Here is a 21,309-nt window from a genome sequence, read left to right on the forward strand (position 1 = left end):
AAAGGAAATTTATCTGGGTGGAAATATTTCGAGACGTAGATATAATTGAACAATTCTATTGAAATATATCTGAGAAAAAGGAAAAATTTATAATAAATGGGATTTGTATGTTTTCACGTATATTCGTATAAATAATACATTCAATTATAAAAATTAAAAGAAAAAACAAAAAAGAACAAAAAAAAAAGTATTTTACTTCAAACTTTCTGAAATATTACCATTTACGAGAAAATACAAAATAATAATACATATACTTGCTATCTATATAAAATCGAATAATTTTTCTTTAAAAAAAAAAGGAAAAAAAAATAACATAATTTAAAATTTACTCGAAATATACAAACGTAATACGTGCTCTCTCTCTCTCTCCCTCTCACTGTCTCTCTCTCTCTCTCTCTCTCTCTCTCTCTCTCTCTCTCTCTCTCTCTCTCTCTCTCTCTCTCTCTCTCGCGATGCTTCAGATAGGTCTATGAAGGATGGAGAAGTTCCAAAGGGGACTTCAATAAATCATCCGTCAAATCGATATTCCTTATCGTTTATACCTTAACGACCGTCGATTAGATATTAGTCGACGATTTTTGAAAAATCTATAATAATAACGCCGAGAAAGTTATATTCAATCGGCATCAACCACCGGCACACCTTCTATGATAGAAATGACTAATATGAATTTAGAAGCGACGATGAGTAGCATACACGAGTAAATTAATATATGGTTGTCGATTAAAACATCTTAACGATTGATCAACGAACGTGCGATAGTAAGAACCTTTAAGACTTTACGCGACGTTTTACATTTTTCGTTAAAGTAAATATTTTAATATACATTATAAACATCTTTCGACGAACGTTTCGATGAAATCGATTACATAACAAGAAAATTATCTCGCACAAGAGAAAGAAAGAGATAGAGATAGAGAGAAATAGAGATAGAGAGAAATAGAGATAGAGAGAGAGAGAGAGTAGGAAGGGAGAGGGAAGGAGAAAGAAAAAAAGTAAAATTGTAGCTACACGTTTAAGCGATTCTACTAAATGACGCAGAATTAACTCGCTGTACGAGATTTCGGTCAAAGAAACACGCCTCTCTTGCCAAGAAACAAGGTATAAATAAACTATGCAAGAACATCTTGTATAAATTTGATATTTTGCGACAGGAAAAGCCGATCTAATGAGATATAAAGCTTCACTTTATGATAATCGTCGATGCGTTTTTCTTGATTTGAGAAACGAAGAATTGTCAAGTCGGAACAACCATATGCTCTTTTTTCTACTTTCCTTCTTTTTCATTTTATCACATTTTTCACTTAAGAAGAACGAAACCATATATATATATATATTTTTTTTTTTTTTAAATATCTCGCATATCTCGCATATCTCGGAAAATCTCATAGAGAAATATATATATATATATATATATATATTGTATATAAATGGATAACGAGTCAGCGTCGCAAGAGGCAAGAAATTACAACGAAGAGTTTAGCCATATTCCGGGGTAACTTTTCATGCGAGCCATTTTAACCCCTTACACCGCTCTCCACACTTGGTTTGTTTTATATGTGTTCACCTGAAAGAGGCCGAACGTATAGATGCACAACGCGCGAAAGTACGAAGGAGAAAAAAAGGAAATAGGGGGAGGGATAGAATAAGTAAGGGATGAAGAAGGGTTTAAGGAAGAAGGGTAAGGAGAAAGAACATACGTAAGAGGGGAAAGAGAGTGTATAGATACATCGCCTGGTGCGGATCAGACGGAACGTAAGTGATATTAAACTCAGACCTTGGCGATTCTCAACCGGCTTATCTTCCCTTCGAACGATTTTCAGTAGTTTTTCGTTCTTCACCCATTCCCAGTTCCTTCGATCGAATTTCGTATCAGCCTTTCGCCCATCTACCTCCACCCCTCACCCACTTTGAGTACGTCATACATCAATTTCCAAAGTATTTCATTTCGTTGGATAGAAACTAAGAAAGAACATTCGATCGTTCTTCGATGAAAAATCGATCATCGAGCTTATCCACAATCTAAAAATATTACGAATTACATGTACGATATGTACAAGAACAGTGAATCTAATGTTCTAATGTGTCTTTAATCAATATTTTATTCTTGGCAACTATTTGGAAATCTCGACGAAGAGTTTTGATGCTTATTGAACAGTACGTGAACGTTTAATGTTCTAATTCTTTTTTTTTTCCTTCTTTTTTTGAAATAAGAAAAAAAAGAAAAAAGGAAGAAAAAAAAGAAAATACGAGAATGAAAGAGATGAATGAGAGAGAGAGAGAGAGAGAGAGAGAGAGAGAGAGAGAGAGAGATCGCAAATGAGGTAAACTCGTATCGAGCTAAAAGTAATGAGAGAAAGAACGAACGATGTCAACGATAAGCCGATCGTGCTAACAAAATAACTTGAGTATATACTACGAAGAAAAGGGTTTACGTAAGAGCTTTTATGGAGTACTTAAACATCTACGGAACTCGTTACGTTACGTTACGTTACCTTACGTTGGGACAAAGTATGTCATCGTACGTACGTACGTATATATGTACGTATATATGTAGGTAGGTAAGTAGATAGGTAGATAGGTACGTACACACATCTATTAGCATACACACAAGGAGACAATGTCGCTCGTAAGAAATAGGAGACGTTTCGCCGGCGTGAGAACCACTTCTTGAAAATATCGCTCTCGGTCTAAAGTTTTCGGATTATGTCGAGGGTGCCAGAGAGCGGGACGAAGAAGTGAGCGGGGAGATATATAGAGGAGAAGCGGAGGGCGAAGGATTCGAGAGGTGGTGGAACGGGAGACGGTGTAAGGAGAGAGGAGAAATGAAGAAGGGACCAAGGATAAAGAGGGGGTGAAAACGAAACGCGAGTAACTTTTTTTCGGATAAATTTTCTTTCTCTCCTACGAGCGTAATAATTATTACGCTCCTATTTCTTACGTAATCCAACCGCGTTTTAAAGTTTAGACTCGATCGAAGGGACCAGAAGGAAGGAGCAATTTTTTTTTTCCTTGCATCTTGTGTCAAATCATCAAGAATTATCGTCATGAAAAATATGTGACTTAAAAAAAAAAAAAAAAAAAAAAAAAGAAAGGAAACGATTAAATCAAATTTGATACTTATTAATCCGACTTACCATTCCGTTGTCCATCGTGGAGCCATAGGGTGATTGGAAGCCTGGCTTTTCTGTAACAAAAGCAACGATATTCGATATAATTATCGATCTATAATCTAATCATTGATGTTAATATATACACGTTGTATATATTAATATTTTGAATAACAAAATACAGATAATTCCATTCAAGTTCAATATCAAGAATACTTCGTACTCTTTCGTTTTCTCATTAAAATATGAAAGATTGATTTTTCTCCATCATCTCGTTTATATTCGATAATTATTATCAGAATAATAATAATAACGAGTGTTCGTTATAATTGAAAATTTCAAAATGATCGTTAGAATGAATTTTTTCATTAATGATAATCCGATTCGATACAGCTAATAAAGAGAACAAATGCTTGAATATAAAAGTATCATGGCAACTCACGAATTGGTAATATTCAAGATACGCGTTAAACGAGACGAAAAAATAAAGAAGAAAAAGAAGAGGACGAGGAAGAAGAAGAAGAAGAAGAAGAAGAAGAGGAAGAAGAAGATGATGAATACGAAGAAAGACTAGTGATATACGCATACGTATCGGCTTCAGTCGATGCAAAATTAATGCCGAACATAAATTTGCAATGCGTCTTTATAAATCAAAACCGCGATCGCGTTAAGAATCCGAACGGCGGGGATACACGCACGTTTTCCGCGCTCTGTTTGTCGGCTACGTATGCGGAATAACCAACGAGATATAAACATTACGAGGTTGCCACAGTCGAGACTCGCTTCATCCGTTATTAATGCTTCCTTCTTATATATATATATATATATATATATATATATATATATATATATAAAATATAAGAATATATATATATATTATATATATATATATATACGTTAAAGTTTTTTATATACTACTATATCGTCTTTCTATATATATATATATATATATATATGTTCGTACACGAATATGCATGTATGTGTTTTTGTGTGTATGTGCACGCGCCACGTCTTTCAAAAGATTTACGACGATCGCCTTTGGATTTGCATTTCGAAATCCGACATTATAAAACGGCGGCTAGCATCTCCCCCGTCCTTCTATAATTCATTTTTTTTTTCTTTTTTTTTTTTTATTACTTCTTCTTTCGCGGAGAAGAACAGATATCGCGTATCGGATCAATCGGCATTAGTTGAACGCAGAAAAAAAAATCTTGCATCTTTCGAAAATGGAGATTTCGATGTTTATTATAGCATTTGCATCGGGATACGAAGGAAAATAAATCTCCGAGTAGGCGATAGTAAAAAAGGAATGATAGTCTTAGGAAAAGAAAGAAACAGAGAAAGAACGAGGGTGGGAAAAGGGAGAGGGAAAGATAGAATGTATAGAAAGGAAAATTATTACATTGAATGGAATAAAGAAAATCCTAAGAAACGTTTTATGGAAAAGTTATAGATAACATACAATGTATGCACTCGTAATATATGATTACTAACGTGATTCATGGTACAATTTTTAATACTAGTTGTAAGATCTTATTTGAAAATACGATTTAAATTGAAAGGATATTTTTTTTATTTCTGAATGTTATAAACACACTTTCATCATTTAATCGACAAAACAAAAAAAGCCATAATAAATTAAGTATAGAAAAATAATTATTGTCATATTTGGTTACGTTTTCCTGCATATCGCTAATTGTTAAATGTAAACCTAAAATGTAATTGAAATGCAAACATAAATGCATATACGCGGATAGAGACAAAAATATTTCAAAAACAAGATCATTGTCATCGTGAATAAATTCGAATACGTATTCGATAAGTGTTAATCATTTTCGTTGAAATAACACTTTCTTTCTGAATATTACTAACTTATCCTCACCCTTCGATCGATAAAACGAAAGAAACAATAATAAATTAAGTATAGAAAAGTCATTATTATCACATTTGGTTAATTTTCTTGTAAATAGCTAATTGATAAGTGTAAACCTAAAGTGTAATTGAAATGCATGGATAAACGTATATACGCAGGTAGTGATAGGATATATAGGAATGTTTCAAAGACAAGATCATTGTCGTCATCGTCGTCGTCGTCGTCGTCGTCGTCGTCGTCGTCGTCGTCGTCGTCGTCGTCGTCGTCGTCGTCGTCGTCGTCGTCGTCGTCGTCGTCGTCGTCGTCGTCGTCGTCGTCATCACCACCGTCGTCCTCCACTTCGTCGTCGTGAATGGATTCGGAAGCTAGAATACGCAGTACGTGTAAACGGACGAGCTGTATTAGCAGGATATTACAGGATAGTAGGGACGTGCGTGGACGATAGGGCGAATGTCCAGCGACGGGCACGATCGCTCGAGATAACTATGAATCCTAACAGTTTCGGCTTGCTCATGACATGTTTGCCGAAGCGTGCGGCACCGACTCTGCAATATCATGCATCAAAGGACAAGCTAAACCATGGACCATCGTGTCATCCTCAGAACCCCGGGCCAAGCCCGCTCGACCGTTGTGACGTAACGTTGAGCATCGGGGAGCTCCGTGTCGCGACGATTAGTTCGTCTTCCGTGTTGCTCTGTCGACGTCATCTACGTGCTATCCTTCTCTCACGAAGAATAATTGATCGAGGGATTCGTTGGACACCTTCTTCAAAAAGAAATACTCGACGATCGGCAAGTTATAGTATTGATCATTCTGATATGATTCATCTATCTACCTCTGTACTCTCTTTTTTTCAATGAATTGTTTCAAATCAAAAATACAAAAGGATTTATATCGTTTTAATATATTATACAAATCTTTCGTATCGAGAAAAATTGCCATACTTGTATTTTCTTTTTCTTTTATTTTTTTAAAAATCGTTCGCAAGCTGTTCCCCATATTGTGCAATTTTCTTTTGTTCTTTTTTAATTAAACAATATAATTACTAAAATTTTAATTAATGATATAATTAAATCAACTAATATTTCAACGATATAATTAAATCTACTAATATAACACCTTACTGTGACAAATTTTTAATTAAAAAAAAAAAAAAAAAAAAAAAAAAAAAAAAAAAAAAAAAAAAAAAAAAAACAAAAATAATAAATAAATAAACAAATACATAAAACAAAATAAAAAAAAAAGAGATTGTGTTATGATCGGTGTTTATAATCGTTCAGGAAAAACTCCAATTAAAATCGCAAGATCATAAGTTGTGAGGTTAAGGAGAAAGCAAGAATTACGTCGCTTACTGGTACTATAAAGAAGTTAATTTAAAGCAAAAATATAAATAAATATACATATATAAATCTATATATATATATATATATATATATATATATATATATATATATATATATCTATATATATATATCGTAACGATGGTCGTTAAGAGTAAAATGAATGCAAACGGAAAAGGCGATAAGAGAAAGTACTGATAGAGAGAGAGAGAGAGAGAGATAGAGAGAGAGAGAGAGAGAGAGAGAGAGAGAGAGAGAGAGAGAGAGAGAGAGAGAAAGGAGGAGTGAGAGGAAGAGGGAGAGAGAGAGAGAAAGAGATGATCGGCGAAGCCGATAGAAAATTTGTAACGCATTTAAGCGTCAGTTAGAGTGTGAGAGAGGCATGACCATGGGAGGCCGTGGAACGATACCATCTACACGGATTTCGGCCGGCATCAATTCGGCATTACACCTCGAAACACGCGAAACACGCGACACAACCTCGAAAACCGCGGCCGCGTTGTACGAGCAAGCGATTTTCATCGAACGAGACACGACCGCGATTTGGTGGTTATGCCTCGTTTGCCTGAAAATCCGCAAAGTACCGATCGGTTTCGGATCCTCGCCATGATTAGAAATCATCCGATACTTTTATTCTCACAGTCGCTCTCTCTCTATCTCTATCCCTTTCTCTCCTTTTCCCCCTCTAAACGTTTCTTCCATTCTACCAATGATAAAACATAATTATTTAATCAATTTATCCTAAACGAAGAATCGACTATTTACGATTCGACTGATATGCAAGATAATTGCATGTAAATAATCATATAGAATTAAATATTAAACGGAATTTAACATGCTATAGATACGTGAGAATTCATCCATCTTTGAATATTAAAGTATCTGATCGAACATCAAAAGCCATATTACCTAGATCATAATATATCATTTATTAATCTGATAGAAGGGACGATAAATATGAAGAAGGGAGAACAATAGAAGAGCACCAACGGATATGAGAGAAGAAGAAAATGGAGAAGCGAGGGATACTCCTCATGGTTGGTGGTCGAACTATATGTGTGTACGCAAAAATGCAGTTGGCGTAGGTGACACGTTTATACGGCCACTCGTCGAAACGAGAGAGCGAGAGAAAAAGACAGAGACAGAGACAGAGAGAAAGAGAGAGAGAGAGAGAGAGAGAGAGAGAGAGAGAGAGAGAGAGATATCCCCACCCCTTTTGTATACGAGTAGCGTACTCACATTTTATCCGGTTTACCACGCGGGTTAATGGCCGAGTAGAGCGGATCGCATCGTTAACGTGCGTACCGAACGAGAGTACGCTTCGCACGCCTCCGACATGGCCACCGTCTGCGAATTTTTGAAAATTCCACGGGAAGGGACAAGTTTACACGCTAAACGGCAGGATTACGCGCTCGATCGAGCGTCCTTAATATGCTCCAGGATTGGATGACCGTTCGTTCGTACGTTCGTTCGTTCGTTCGTTCGTTGGTTCGTTCGTTCGTTCCTACGTTCGTATGTTCGTCTGGACTTTGACCTCGGATTCCTGGCTGCACCTTGCCAACAGAAATTCTTCCTTCTCGCGATATGAGAAGAGCTTGTATTCTCCGAACGCCCACGGTGAGCCGAGTTTCTCTGTTCGTTTTTTTCTCTCCCTTTTTTCCCCTTTCTTTCTTTCGTTCTTTCTTTTTTGTTTGTTTTTCTTTTCTTTTTTTCTTTTTTTTTAAATGTCCAAACCCTTTCTTCCCAATCGCGCGCGATGTATCATCGTGTTTCTCTTTGCAATTTTATTTTGCAAAATTAAAGGAAGAATTATTTTGTGAGGGAAATTAAAAAAAGAAAAAAAAAAAAAAAAAAGAAAAAAGAAAAAAGAAAATATTCTCCTTGCATAAGCAATAAATTAAGTAAATAACGTCTTAATGTCTCATCTGATTTCATGTAGAAAATTATTACGTCACGTTATCCGCATGTCAATCAATTTCTATCATTACTTTATTTCAGCATCTGCGGAGTATACACACATATAAATATATAGTGTGTGTAATCAATTTATAATTATGAACACCCAAAAAATCTCACCAGACGTATCGCAATGATAGTGGCGTACACGGAACCTCGTAAAACCATCAAAGATAGAATCTAACACCTGCTTGTATCGATCGTCTTAATTCAATTAATTCAACGAGCAGTCAAACGATAGTTCTTTTATCTCTACCTTAGAAATTTATGACGTAGATAGGTATGTACTCTATCCGTATACTATCGCATTTATTTCCTATTTTATAATCATTGTATCCTCGTCCTTTTAATCTCGAATGTAACAACTCATATAAATTATTAATTATCTTTGATTTGTCGTCGACTCAGTTGGAAAAATGTATCATTTATTTTAATATATTTCTTTCATATTAAAATAAATATCGTCGCTCGTTGTCAAATTCATTTTAATCATATCAATATCAAAGTTAATCACATTTCAATTCTATATTCTCAACAAAACAATATTTAAATGTTATGAAATTTTGTATCTTTGAAATCACGATAAAAAGATTAAGAAAATTTCGATACGTAAAAACGCCCTGTATTTACCTGTATATATAAACGCCCTGTATATATTTTGCTACATTATGAAGAAAGAATAAAAAAAAAGAAAAAGAGAGAAAGAGAAAGAAGAGTTGTGCACCCCAAACGAGGCATTTCTGTGGGGGTATTCGCGTGTGTGCTGTGCCAGTGCAGTGCCACGCGACCCAAAAGGGTGTTCGATGTTTTTACAGGTAAGAACGAGAAGGAAAGAAAGAGAAGAAAAAAGAAGTTCACGACCGCTGGTGAACGCTCGAGGAAACGGGGGAAAAGGGTGTTCACCACCTTTGGAGCCCTTCTCTACCCTGTTAGATAGAAGGGAAACGCACACCTCTACACATAGTAAGGAAGAATAGAGGTCGATGAGAAAGAGAGAAAAAAAATGTAGACAAGAGCTCAGGTAGCCATTGGTGCTCAACCTCAACTTATGTATTTAACATTTTATCATAGTTATATATTGTGATTTTTATAAAAATAAATCTACAAAGTTTCATTGTTTTTCATATATATATATATATATATATATATATATATATATATATATATATATATATAATTATTTTATAATTAATTTTCAAACAATTATGTCAAAAAAAAAAAAGTTTTTTTAAATTTTCATTGAAAATAATTATTGATAACATCTAATGATAGATATATTTGAATGTCCATTTGTATATTCAATAAACATGATCATTTTCTGAAAAATAATTATATTCGACTTATTGAAAAGAAAAATCAGAAGAACGATTTAAAAGCGATTTTTTTTACAGCATACAGATTTTCAATGAAAATTTTAGGGATCCTCTGATCACGAGCGAAGGTTTTGAAAACCCAAAAGTATAACATTGGACCCAACGTACCGAGGATAATCGAAAGAACGTGTACATTATATTTTCAAATATTATACACCGTCTGTTCGTTATCTAGGGGATTTCATAAATAGCCGAAAACCACAGAGCATTGGAATCTATCGATGAAGGAAAAATAATTAGCTAGTATATACATATAAATACATGTACGTATACGTAACAGCTTATTAGATCCTTTTGAATGATTATAAATAATATAAATAATATAAATAATAATAATAACAATAATAATGACAATGATAATTTTTTCTTCGTTTCTATTTAAACAGAAGATTATTCCTTTGTCCTGGACACGGCCACGTCTTTTTCTTTTTTTATTTCTCTTCTCCCTTTTTTCCTTTTTTTCGTCAACATCCAAGATAATAATCGGCATTATCATAAAAGGATACTTTGCCTCGTAGAATCCGACAGTATAGAAAGCTTAGAAAGAGATACGGAATACCCTTCCTCACTAAACGCTGTAGCATCTGTTGCAGCATGAGCCATGACAAGGCTCAGAAGAAGAAATAGCGGTTGTGCCAGTGATGCTGAAGAGTGGGAGAGACTAAAACCGAGGCCCAAAGAGAGAGGAAGAAAGAAAGAAAGAAAGAAGAAAGAGAAAGAGAGAGAGAAAGAGAGAGAGCGAAATTCGTGAAGAAGAGTTCTGCCACGCTCCACTCAACCCCCACTGCTGAGAATTCTAAAAGACGTCGCGTGTGCTGGTGAGGCCCCCGCGGGTGGGCAAAAGGATCGGAAGATCATAGAGAGGGGTAAGGAGAAAAAGAGAAAGAATAAGAAAAAATGAAGAACAAAGTTTCCTTGAATGTCCTCTGCCCGTTTTTATTATTATATATTTCTTTTGTCAATAGAAAAGAGATGGATTCAATTTTTACCATAACTTAACAAAATTATTTTATGTTAAGTTACAGTATAGCACTTTGTTTTTACTAAATATCATTTATTGAAAAACAATACTCATTTCGATCATTGCATTTATAACGTTTTAACAAAGGAAAAAAATGAATACAGCAATATGATAAGATATATTAGTGAAGGGATAAGAAGTACTTAGTTATTATCTATACTAAAAAAATAAAATAAGTTGTAGTAGTAGTAATAGTAGTAGTAGTAGTATAGTAGTAATAGTAGTAGTAATAGTAGTAGAGTAGTAGTAGTAGTATAGTAGTAATAGTAGTAGAGTAATAGTAGTAATAGAAGTAGAGTAGTAGTAGTAGTATAGTAGTAATAGCAGTAGAGTAGTAGTAGTATAGTAGTAATAGTAGTAGAGTAATAGTAGTAGTAGTAGTAGTATAGTAGTAGTAGTAGTATAGTAGTAGAGTAATAGTAGTAGCAGTAGTAGTATAGTAGTAGAGTAGTAGTAGTAGTAGTAGTAGTAGTAGTAGTAGTAGTAGTAGTAGTAGTAGTAGTAGTAGTAGTAGTAGTAGTAGTAATAGTAGTAGTAGTAGTAGTAGTAGTAGTAGTAGTAGTAGTAGTAGTAGTAGTAGTAGTAGTAGTAGTAGTAGTAGTAGTAGTAGTAGTAGTAGTAGTAGTAGCGGCGAGATACTTGAAATTCCGTTTTGTCCAGTACAAGCGTTGTATCGAGAAGTCACGATCAGATACAAAGATAACAAATGTGGTCTCGTTAAAGGTTAGGGAACGAGAAGAGAAAGAGAGACAGAGAGAAAGAGAGAGAGAGAGAGGGAGAGAGAGAGAGAGAAAAAGAGAGAGAAAGAAATAAAAAAAGAAAGACAGAGGGAGGGAGAAAGAGAGAGAGAAAGAACCAGAAACCGTTAGTTCTTTCAGCCGGCACAATGGGAAACACGAGCGATATATCGAAGCTTGATACGAGAGAACGCGAGAAAGCGCATCGGTTAAGCCAAGAATATGAAAAGAAGATTGTGAACAATAACGAAGGAAGTAAAGAAGTAGAGATTTGGGAAGGGGGAGGGAGAGGCGGAGAATTAAGGGGAAGAGGAGGAGGTAGTATAGAAGGATAAACGCAGGAAAAAGCTTGATGATGATTCAGTCGAGGTATGAGCGCCACGGACGATGGACGAACTGAGTAGTAAGAGAATGATAGAAAAGAAGAGCGAGAGAAAGAGTGAGGGAGAGAGGAAGCAGGGAATAAAGGAGGGGTGAATCGTCCGTTGAGCCGTTCGGGAGTAGTAAACGGAAGGAGCGAAGGTGTATTTTGTGGAGAAGGCTGACTGCCACGCGACCATGGGTCCCCATGGTGGGGATGCCGGCGTGCCGAGGGGCCCTGCGGGAGGAGAGGGTGGTGAGGGAGAGAGGGAGAGAAAGAAAGAGAGGAAGAGAGGTAGGTGGAGAGGGGGAAGGTGCAGCAGCAGCAGCAGCAGCTGTCGTTGCCGGTGCCCCCCTTCGTGTTACCCTAGAAGGGGCCCACTGCAGGACAGTGGCGCGGATCACGGGGGCTCCAGTGACGGCCAACTTTCAACTTCCTATTATTTTTCTTTATTATTTACGATTAATTTCTATTGAATTATTATAATATATTGATCGTTTACATAGATTATACAATATCAATCTGAATTTGTAATTTTTAATTTAATATCACAATTTAATATTTATATCATCATCAAAATGTTTATTTATGTTAATCTATATATATATATTTTTTTTTTCAATTTAATCTATTAATATATATATATATATATATATATTAATGGATTGAATGAAAATGAATCGATTTATATGAAGAAATAAAACTAATCTATATCTTATATACATGAATTATAAATTCAACACGAATTTGACGAAACTTTATATAAGATTTTTTTCCCTATAAATATTTTTCTATAGATGGTATTACTCATGAATGCGATACCATTGCTTTACAGATAACGCGTATATATACATACGTAAATATTATATAAAATGGAATATTCGTATCGACAAAGTATAATAAAATGAAATGTCTCGATGTAATCTAAAGATATATAGCACTTTGATATTAAGATGGTCCAAAATGGAGAATACATGCAATTTTCTTCGATGTCCGGAATCGAGGACAGTATCGAACGAAGTTCGACCGAGTAAAAGTACAACGGTTCGATTCCGTGATCGGTGAAAACGTCCGATTTACGCACGGAATCCATATTAAAAAAGATGCATGAGAGTGGAGGACACGTGCCGTCGAGAGTGATCGAAGATCGTTTGTCTCTGTCTCTCTCTTTTTCCTTTATTTTTCTTTCTTTTTTCGTTTTGTTTTAGTTTTCACTCGATCTCGCTAGAAAGATTTTCATTCACATTTTCTACAAAGTAAAGCTAAGAGAGAAACAGAACAAGGAAAGGTTCGAAAAGGTTGGAGATGAAGGCTTCTCTATAGCCCGAGGATACGCTCAACAGGTGACCCTGTGCTCGTGCTTTAGACGCCATTTTTCCTTCCACGACGGTTCGACTTTGCTCGACGAAAAGAAAGTAAATATTTCCGTTATCTTTAAACGATTATTTGAGGAAAAAATTAATTAATTAAAAAAAAAAAAAAAAAAAAAAAAAAAAAAAAAAAAAAAAAAAAATAAACGAACGATAGAGACGACAATCTTATCGGAACATTCTTATTATCCCTGTTTTCTACTCTGTTTTGGAATGTTTAGAATCATCCATACGATCTCTTTACACGAATGATCGTACAAATTACATTTCAAATTTATTCACTTTAAAATCATATCATAAGAATTTAAAATCATTATCATAAGAACGATAAGAACGAATAATCATAACGTAAATGATAACCGAGTGATTGAACGTACAATCATTTAAATAAAACATTTTCCTGATATTTGATATTTAGATATTATTCTGTTATAATGTTTAACATACGAACAAGATAATTTATTTAAAACTTCCTGTCTTTCGTTTATAACAATTCATATGTAATTAGAAAAAATGAAATGCATACGTTAAATACATGTGTTCATAAATCGATAAATATTAAGTGAAAAAATATAGTTACCTAACTACTGATTAAAAAATTAACAATCCTTTTCCATTGTTATACATTTTAAAGAATTTTATAAAATATATGTTAAGGAGATTGAAAAAACGGGAATAGAAAGCAATCGGTCATATATGATTATGTTGAGAGAACAGTAATATATAAATATATATAATATATATATTAAATATATTATATATATATTTAAATATTTTATATAAATTTGATATATATATTTAATTATTTTTTAATAATGTAAATAATTTATATAATTTAAATATTACATACACACACGCGCGCGCGCGCGCGTACACGCACATACATTACCATCTTGTCAACATAATTCAATGACTGACAGCAAAACGTTCGACAAATATACACATATATAATTTTATATAATATCGGTCAATAAAGCGTTAGCAAAAGAAAGCACGTGTGTTGGTAGTAGGTACAGAGGAATAGTATGGCCTGTTGCGTTACTTCGATTAGAATCGACGTTCCTGGGAAATTCCGTGGAGCGTGCTAACTGTTAGAAGCGGGGTCGTTGAAAGCATAAGATCGTAAGGTGACGTTGGCCCGAGGACAGTGGCACCTGCCAAAAAATCAGAGCCCCTCTTCTGAACGGCGCCAGGACCCAAATGCGTGCGCAACACCAGTGCTCGCACGTAAATGTATACATACACGTGTACCTATGTACGCGGCGCACGCGTGGACCAAACTTAAGGAAATCTGGCCAGATGTCTATTTGGAACGTGACGCAGGTCGGTGTCACAAGGAGAAAGAGAAGGAAAAGAGAGAAAAACAGAGAGAGAGAGAGAGAGAGAGAGAGAGAGAGAGAGAGAGAGAGAGAGAGAGAGAGAGAGAGAGAGAGAGAGAGAGAGAGAGAGAGAGTAACTCGCACGTGTGCCATCGTCGTACGTATATACGTATATACATACATACATACATACATACTTGGGTGCGTTACGTTGTTCGCGCACATGCGTCCGAAGCTTACCCGATCGGTGCTTTACAGGTGGTCCTATAATTTTTGTCGCGTGCCTGAAAACGACACGATGAAAATCTTTCTCCCCATTTGTGCTACATCGTCCGATAAACGCGCATATATATATATATATACATATATATATATATACATATATATATATATATATATATATATGCGATCGTGTCTTTCTCTCTGTGTGTTTTTGTATTATTATTAACTTATATTAAATTAACTATCGAAGAATTTTTCTCATGTAATGAAAAATTGAGAAAAAATGAGAAAGAAAGAGAGATAAAGAGAAAGAGAAAGAGAGAGAGAGAGAGAAAGTAGAAAAGAAAAGAAATTCTTAACAGATTCGTCGAACGTTTTCCTGTCAGTCAATGAATTACGTTGAGTGGATAGTAAACGCGACGTGTTGTAAGGCTTCTCGTACGCCTTCACAGCATGGGTGGTCTGTATGACACTTTACATCAAAGCGTACTTGCTTGAACGTAACTCGATCTCTCTATCTCGATGACGACGAGAGTTTCAAGATCGACTTACGGACGAATGGATGTTTTAAAGTGTTCTCTTCTATCATTCTTAGCGGTTCTTTTCTTTTTTTTTATTTATTTATCTTTTTTCAGATTTCTTTTATTTTTTATTTTTTTTTTTTTTTTTTGTTGTTGTTTAACGGCATACGAAGAAAATAAACAAGAAAAAAATTGACGAAACAAAATAACATCGATTGGTTTTGAAGTAGGATCAAGAAGATTAAGAAAACAGTCTTCGTAGATCTCAAGTAAAATGCATGTATACATATCTATATATATCTCTAAGTATAAAAGGATAGTTGTTCTATCAGAATCTCTTGGACTACGCCAATGTAAGGCAAGGGGATACCGTGCCAGGATACGGTGCCTCGTAGGGTGGTACTTTCAGTCAGGCTGCTAAGAGAGACACCGAGGCTCTCTAGAACGATAGGTATTCCTTCTCTCTTTCTCTCGACGTTATTCGATCCTTTCTCGTAAGAAAAAAGAAACTTCGTATAACGAAAAGTTTTTAAAAAGAAGAGAAAGAACGTTTCGATACTAGAATCGATGTTTTCAAGATCTTAACACATACACGTACGTACGCACGTACGTCACATACATACACACTTTCTCTCTTTCTTTATCGCTCTCTCTATCTTTTTCATCGATCAACAACCCTTGTAAATCGAAGAAACTATTAATCCTCGTAAGAAATTTTTTTCGTAATTTACGAATACTTTTATTCACGTTCGATTCTTTGCGAAAAACGAGCTCGAACCTTCTCTCTATACAAGGCGAGCCAAGAATACTCATCGGTATTCTTTTTACTTGGTTTTGCGCTTTCCGTAACCCACTTGTACTTCGGCTAATGGACTTTTGCTCTTCTCTACAGAGCATCGCGAATTTATCGAGAGAGAAAGAAAAGAAAAGAAGGGTGAAAGAGAGAGAAAGAGAAAAAGAAAAGTTGAGTGGGAGAAGAAAAGACTATATAATAGAGAGAAAGAGAGAGTGAGAGAGAGAAGTTAGTGGGAGAAAAGAGAACTATATAATAAAGAGAGTGAGAGAGAGAAAGAGAATGGTGAATAAAGAAAGATACCTAAAGATAGAGAGGAGGAAGCAAAATAGTCGGTGGTGTTTCGCACTGTGGCAAATTCATATCGACCATAACGGGAGCGAAGCGAATGGCGTGCGCCGTTCGGTAACGAGGGACTTGCATTAGTCAGGAATTCTCGTCCGGCGGTCGCGTGTTCTCCGCGTAAAAAGCCTTCGAATGTTATTCATTTTTCTTTCGTTTCCTTTCCGCAAATTGCTCTTAACGGGCCGCCGCGTACATACACCAATGACGACGACGACGACGACGACGACGACGACGATGACGACGATTACGAAGAATCGAGAAGTAGAAAGCACGTGCTTCTTTCGTCCTTATCGTTACGATTTCGATCTTTTCTTTTCGATCGTTTGTTTTTTTTTCCTTCAATTCTTTTTTTCCTTTCGTACTACATTTCATATTTTAAAGACTATCAAAGAAACGATAAGCGATTACTAAATTAATAAATTTATTACGAATACTTTAATTTCTTATATTTCTTTTTTTTTTTTTTTTTTTTTTTTTTTCAAAATTAGAAAAAAGGGAAGAAGAATAAATAGAATAATAAGAAGAAGAAGAAAAAGAAGAAGATAATGAGATAATAAAAATTCAAAGATCAAACAGAAAGGATATTAGTTGGAGAGCTCGTAGTTCCTCTAGATTCCTAGGTAGTAGAAGAGACTAAATAAGAAAAAAAAAAAAAAAAAAAAAAAAAAAAGAAAGAAATCTTGGGTCGATCCTATGAATTAGACGGTATCTAATTCAATGTAGGATCGCGACCGGTTAATGCAAAGGTGTTATTACGTTGAGACAGTAGTAATAGTCGAGATAATGCTTTGTGTTTAAGCGGAAAGCTACGTGATCTATCGACAACAGCGTAGGAGAGCGCACGCGTGAGTATTCGTAGGGAAGATGAGGAAGGAGAGAGAGACAAAGATAGATAGATAGAGAGACACACACACACAGAGAGAGAGAGAGAGAGAGAGAGAGAGAGATCGCACAGAAGGTGGGAGGATGCTTGTCGAGGAAGAGAAAGAGGAAGGTTTAAGAGGGGTAGAGGGCGTCGAGGGATGGCAGCTACGAGGGCGAGAGGGGTAGAAGCAGATGCTCATCGGGCCCCTCCTATAAACGTAGATTATGCTCGGCCTCGATATTCCCTATGCGTACGTACACTGAACGCACTTTGGATTTCAAAGAACGAACGAACGAACGAACGAACGAAAGAGAGAGAGAGAGAGATAGACAGAGAGAGAGAGAGAGAGAGAGAGAGAGAGAGAGAGAGAGAAAGTAAATTGGAATAAAACAAAACCAGAAAAAAAAACAAACAAGCAAAAAAAAAAACACGAAAACAAATCTCCATTCTCCAATTTCTTCGATTCTCTCAACCCGAGTCACGTTGGTCCACGAAATCCTCATGATTTACATGCTTCCTCCAGGAAATTTTCAAAACGAATCGAAGATGTCTCTGTGATAACCGCGGTAATGCATATCTTTGACCCATACGTTATGTGCATATGTGTTGGCTCTTCGATATGCACCACTGCGATCGAATACGATGTTCGCGAGCCAAGACGAGTGTAAGAAACACACACATATACATACACACATAGAGAGAGAGAGAGAGAGAGAGAGGAGGCGCGAGTACGAGGAAAAGGAGAGACGCAAGAAAGAGAAAGAGATAGAGAAAAGGAGAGAGAAAGAGAAAGAGAGAGAGAGAGAGAGAGCAAGAGGCAGGTGCATCACGGTGACACTCCCTCGATAATTCTTCGGAGAAAGAAGGACGGATGGAAGAGAAAACAGGGAGAGGGAGAAAGAGAAAGAGAAAGAGAAAGAGAAAGAGAGAGAGAGAGAGAGAGAGAGAGAGAGAGAGAGAGAGAGAGAGAGAGAGAGAGAGAGGAAGGGAGCCAAGTCACGAGTGTTATGTCTGGAGCTCGTTTATGCTCCTTTGGATCTCTCTCGTTCAGTACGGAAGGGAAGTTTCAAAAAGTTCATCGTCGTGGTGGCAGCGTGGGGTCTGTCTATCGGACCCCAAACGACAATCTTTTACTTTTTATCCTTTTTTCTTAGCTCCGATGAGAAAGTTACATCGATCCTTTACTTATTCATCAACAAATGCAAGTATGAGTGTGGGAAGGTAAGGGGTAGATATAGGGAAAAGGAAAGAGGGAAAAGAAATAAATAAATAAAAAGAAATAAAGTAAAATAAAAAAAAAAAAAAGAAAAAAGAAAAAAGAAATAAAAATAAAGAAAAACGAAAGAAGTCTATGAATAGAAATTCAAATAAAAGCGATCCATATTGTTATGCAAATAGGAACGTTGTAGATACTACTCGCGGCCAAATCCAGAAGCGATCCCACTTTGGCAAGTGTATGTGAAAGTTCCTCCTCCTTCTCCTCCTCTTCTTCCTTTCCTCGCCCTTCCACCCACACCTCCCCCCCCTTTTTAGCGATCGAGATTTATAGTACGCACGTTCTTCGTAGTTGGAAAAGAGGGAAATTGGAATCGATCGATCCGTCGATCGATAGATCGACTCGATTCTTTTAAGAGAAAAATTTTCAAAGTCTCACAGATTTTATCGGACTTGATCAGTGATTCTCGCGAGCGAACGATTGAACGAACGAATGAAAAAATAAAAAGTGCATAGGTCTTTCGCGAATGGTTCGTTAACGGAGATAAATATTTATGAGAGAAAAGGAGAGAAAAAGAAAGAAAGAGAGAGAGAGAGAGAGAGAGAGAGAGAGAGAGAAAGAGAGAGAAAGAGAAAGAGAGAGAGAGAAAGAGAGAGAGAGAGAAAGGTAGAGAGAATTCGTTCGATCGAAATCGTGCCGGCCCGGTCATTTGGATTAGCGCATCCTCGCCGCGCTACCGGCGAGGAAAATAAAAATAATTAATTTTCCGGAAAATAAATATCAGCCCCGTATGCATAATTCATAATATCGGAAAGGTCGAATTTGTACGTGGACGCTTGTTGTATCACACATAGGGTACGCGCGACGTTTTCCGATATACATATCTATTGGCGAAACCCGAAGCCGAATGAATTACGCGTGGCTTCGTTAAACTGTATATTTCATCGACGTCTCTCTTCTTCTCCATGATATATTCCAATTTCCGATTTGGCTCATCGATCGAATTCGTTCGTTTGTTCGTTTGTCCGACGAGGACCACTATTACTCGTGTTCTCGAGAACAAAAGGAACAAAAAATAAAAAAGAAAGAAAAAAAAATATCTTGGCTAGTAACACTTATTAATGTAAACGATTTTATAATAATATATATACATACATGTATACTTGACGTATTAACAATATAACAAAATATATATATATATATATATATATATATATATATCATTATCTATTTCAAATTATTATAAGAAAATTTGCACGAAGAAATATTTGTTCGACTATTCAATATTCGAAGGTATCATGCATACGCTAAATTATTATTATAACTTTGCGGTACTATCTCGAAACCTTCGCGAAAGTTAATTATGAAATTCGAGTAGACAATGAGACGCTTATCGTTTGATTGGCTTCGACCGTGACAGTGTGTATGTGTGTGTACACTTCGTATCTGATAAAATACTGCTCCACGGATCGATCACGCGTATCACGAGAAACGCTGACGATTTTACGAAGGATCGATAAGGCCGATAAAAAAAAAAAAAAGAGAAAAGAGAGAGAGAGAAGAAAAAAGAAAGAAAAAATTCTTTTTTAACGAACATACACATATACATACATAAATACGTAGGAGACTCTTTTCACATCGTTCTTAATGTAATGAACGATGCGAAAAAATTTTAAGATCGCTTGTCGCATTTTTACACAGAAGATGAATAATCAGCTTTACTTAACAATTTTTCATTGTTCATAATTCATGTATATATATGACTTATGACGGAACAAAATTCTTTCTTTACCTTTTCTTCTCTCTCTGTCTCTCTCTCTCTCTCTCTCTCTCTCTCTCTATATATATATATATATTAATTCCGCTATTACACATTATTAGAACCAATAGATTATTCTAACGAAAACTACGGAATAAATATAATTATTTCTTATTTTCTATTTAAAAATAAATTACTTTGATAATATATATGTATATATACATATATATATATATATATATATATATATATATATACATATACCATTTCAAATAACACAATTAATTAATAATAACACAATTTAATTAATAACACAATTCGGTATATACGTAGATTTAATTTAGGAAGCCCGTATTATTCGGTACGCATCTTTGAAGTATCTAAAGGAAAGGCAGGACGTCTCGAAACGATTTTGTGGTTTCGATGTTGCTCTTCCGCGCTTAACTTAGCTTACGAAGTGTACTACGCATCGTTTCCCAAACAGCGTCTCAAAGCAAACAAACATTCTAGACTTGGTTAACCGACTATCTCGTCTACGGTGCAAACTTCCATAAGCGTCCTAAAGAGAGAACCATCGAAACGCCATAGTTTTCATACGTTCACTTAATAAGTGAATGACTAACGATAATTGCAATAACGATAAATTACATTCGTAATTTCACAGTAACGAATTCTTCTTAATAGAACCTGATTTACTCCTCGTACGACGAAATCTAATGATCTTATTATTACAACGTAAAAACCATTTTTACGTGAATACTCTAATCGTACTTAAACGTTTAATTTCGATCAACGAAGATTAAAGAAAATGAAAATTTCGTCAAATCGATTTAATCGTACGAATCGATAAATTAATTATATATAAATATGTATATTATGAATAATACCATTAAAGAAAATTTCTTAGTGTTACGATTATTATGACGAACAATGTAAAAAAAAAAAAAAAAAAAAAAAAAAAAAAAAAAAAAGGAAAAGAAAAAGGAAAACCATAAATATCTATAATCGGTTTATAACGAATTAGAGAGTAAAGAATAGAGGTTTTATAAATATATACAAAACCACAAATATCTACCATCGATTTATAACGAATTAAAGAGTATAGAATGAATGATTTAGAAATATATA

At 35.3% G+C, this 21,309-nt stretch overlaps 1 protein-coding gene across 18 annotated transcripts in view; it reads right to left on the bottom strand.

Annotated features, from left to right (window-relative positions):
* The window catches only part of LOC124951187 (transcription factor 12), a 141,364-nt gene that overhangs the window by 117,954 nt on the left and 2,101 nt on the right, over positions 1-21,309 (bottom strand). For all 18 annotated transcript variants that reach the window (XR_007101542.1, XR_007101541.1, XM_047499091.1 and 15 more), the window contains exon 2: positions 3,138-3,187. Coding sequence is in view for 16 of the 18 variants with exons in the window: in XM_047499091.1 (XP_047355047.1) it covers positions 3,138-3,187 (50 nt within the window). In the remaining 2 variants the exon portion in view is untranslated. The remainder of the gene's footprint in view (positions 1-3,137; positions 3,188-21,309) is intronic.

The sequence above is a fragment of the Vespa velutina genome, chromosome 8, assembly GCF_912470025.1.
Source record: "Vespa velutina chromosome 8, iVesVel2.1, whole genome shotgun sequence".
NCBI lineage: Eukaryota > Metazoa > Arthropoda > Insecta > Hymenoptera > Vespidae > Vespa > Vespa velutina.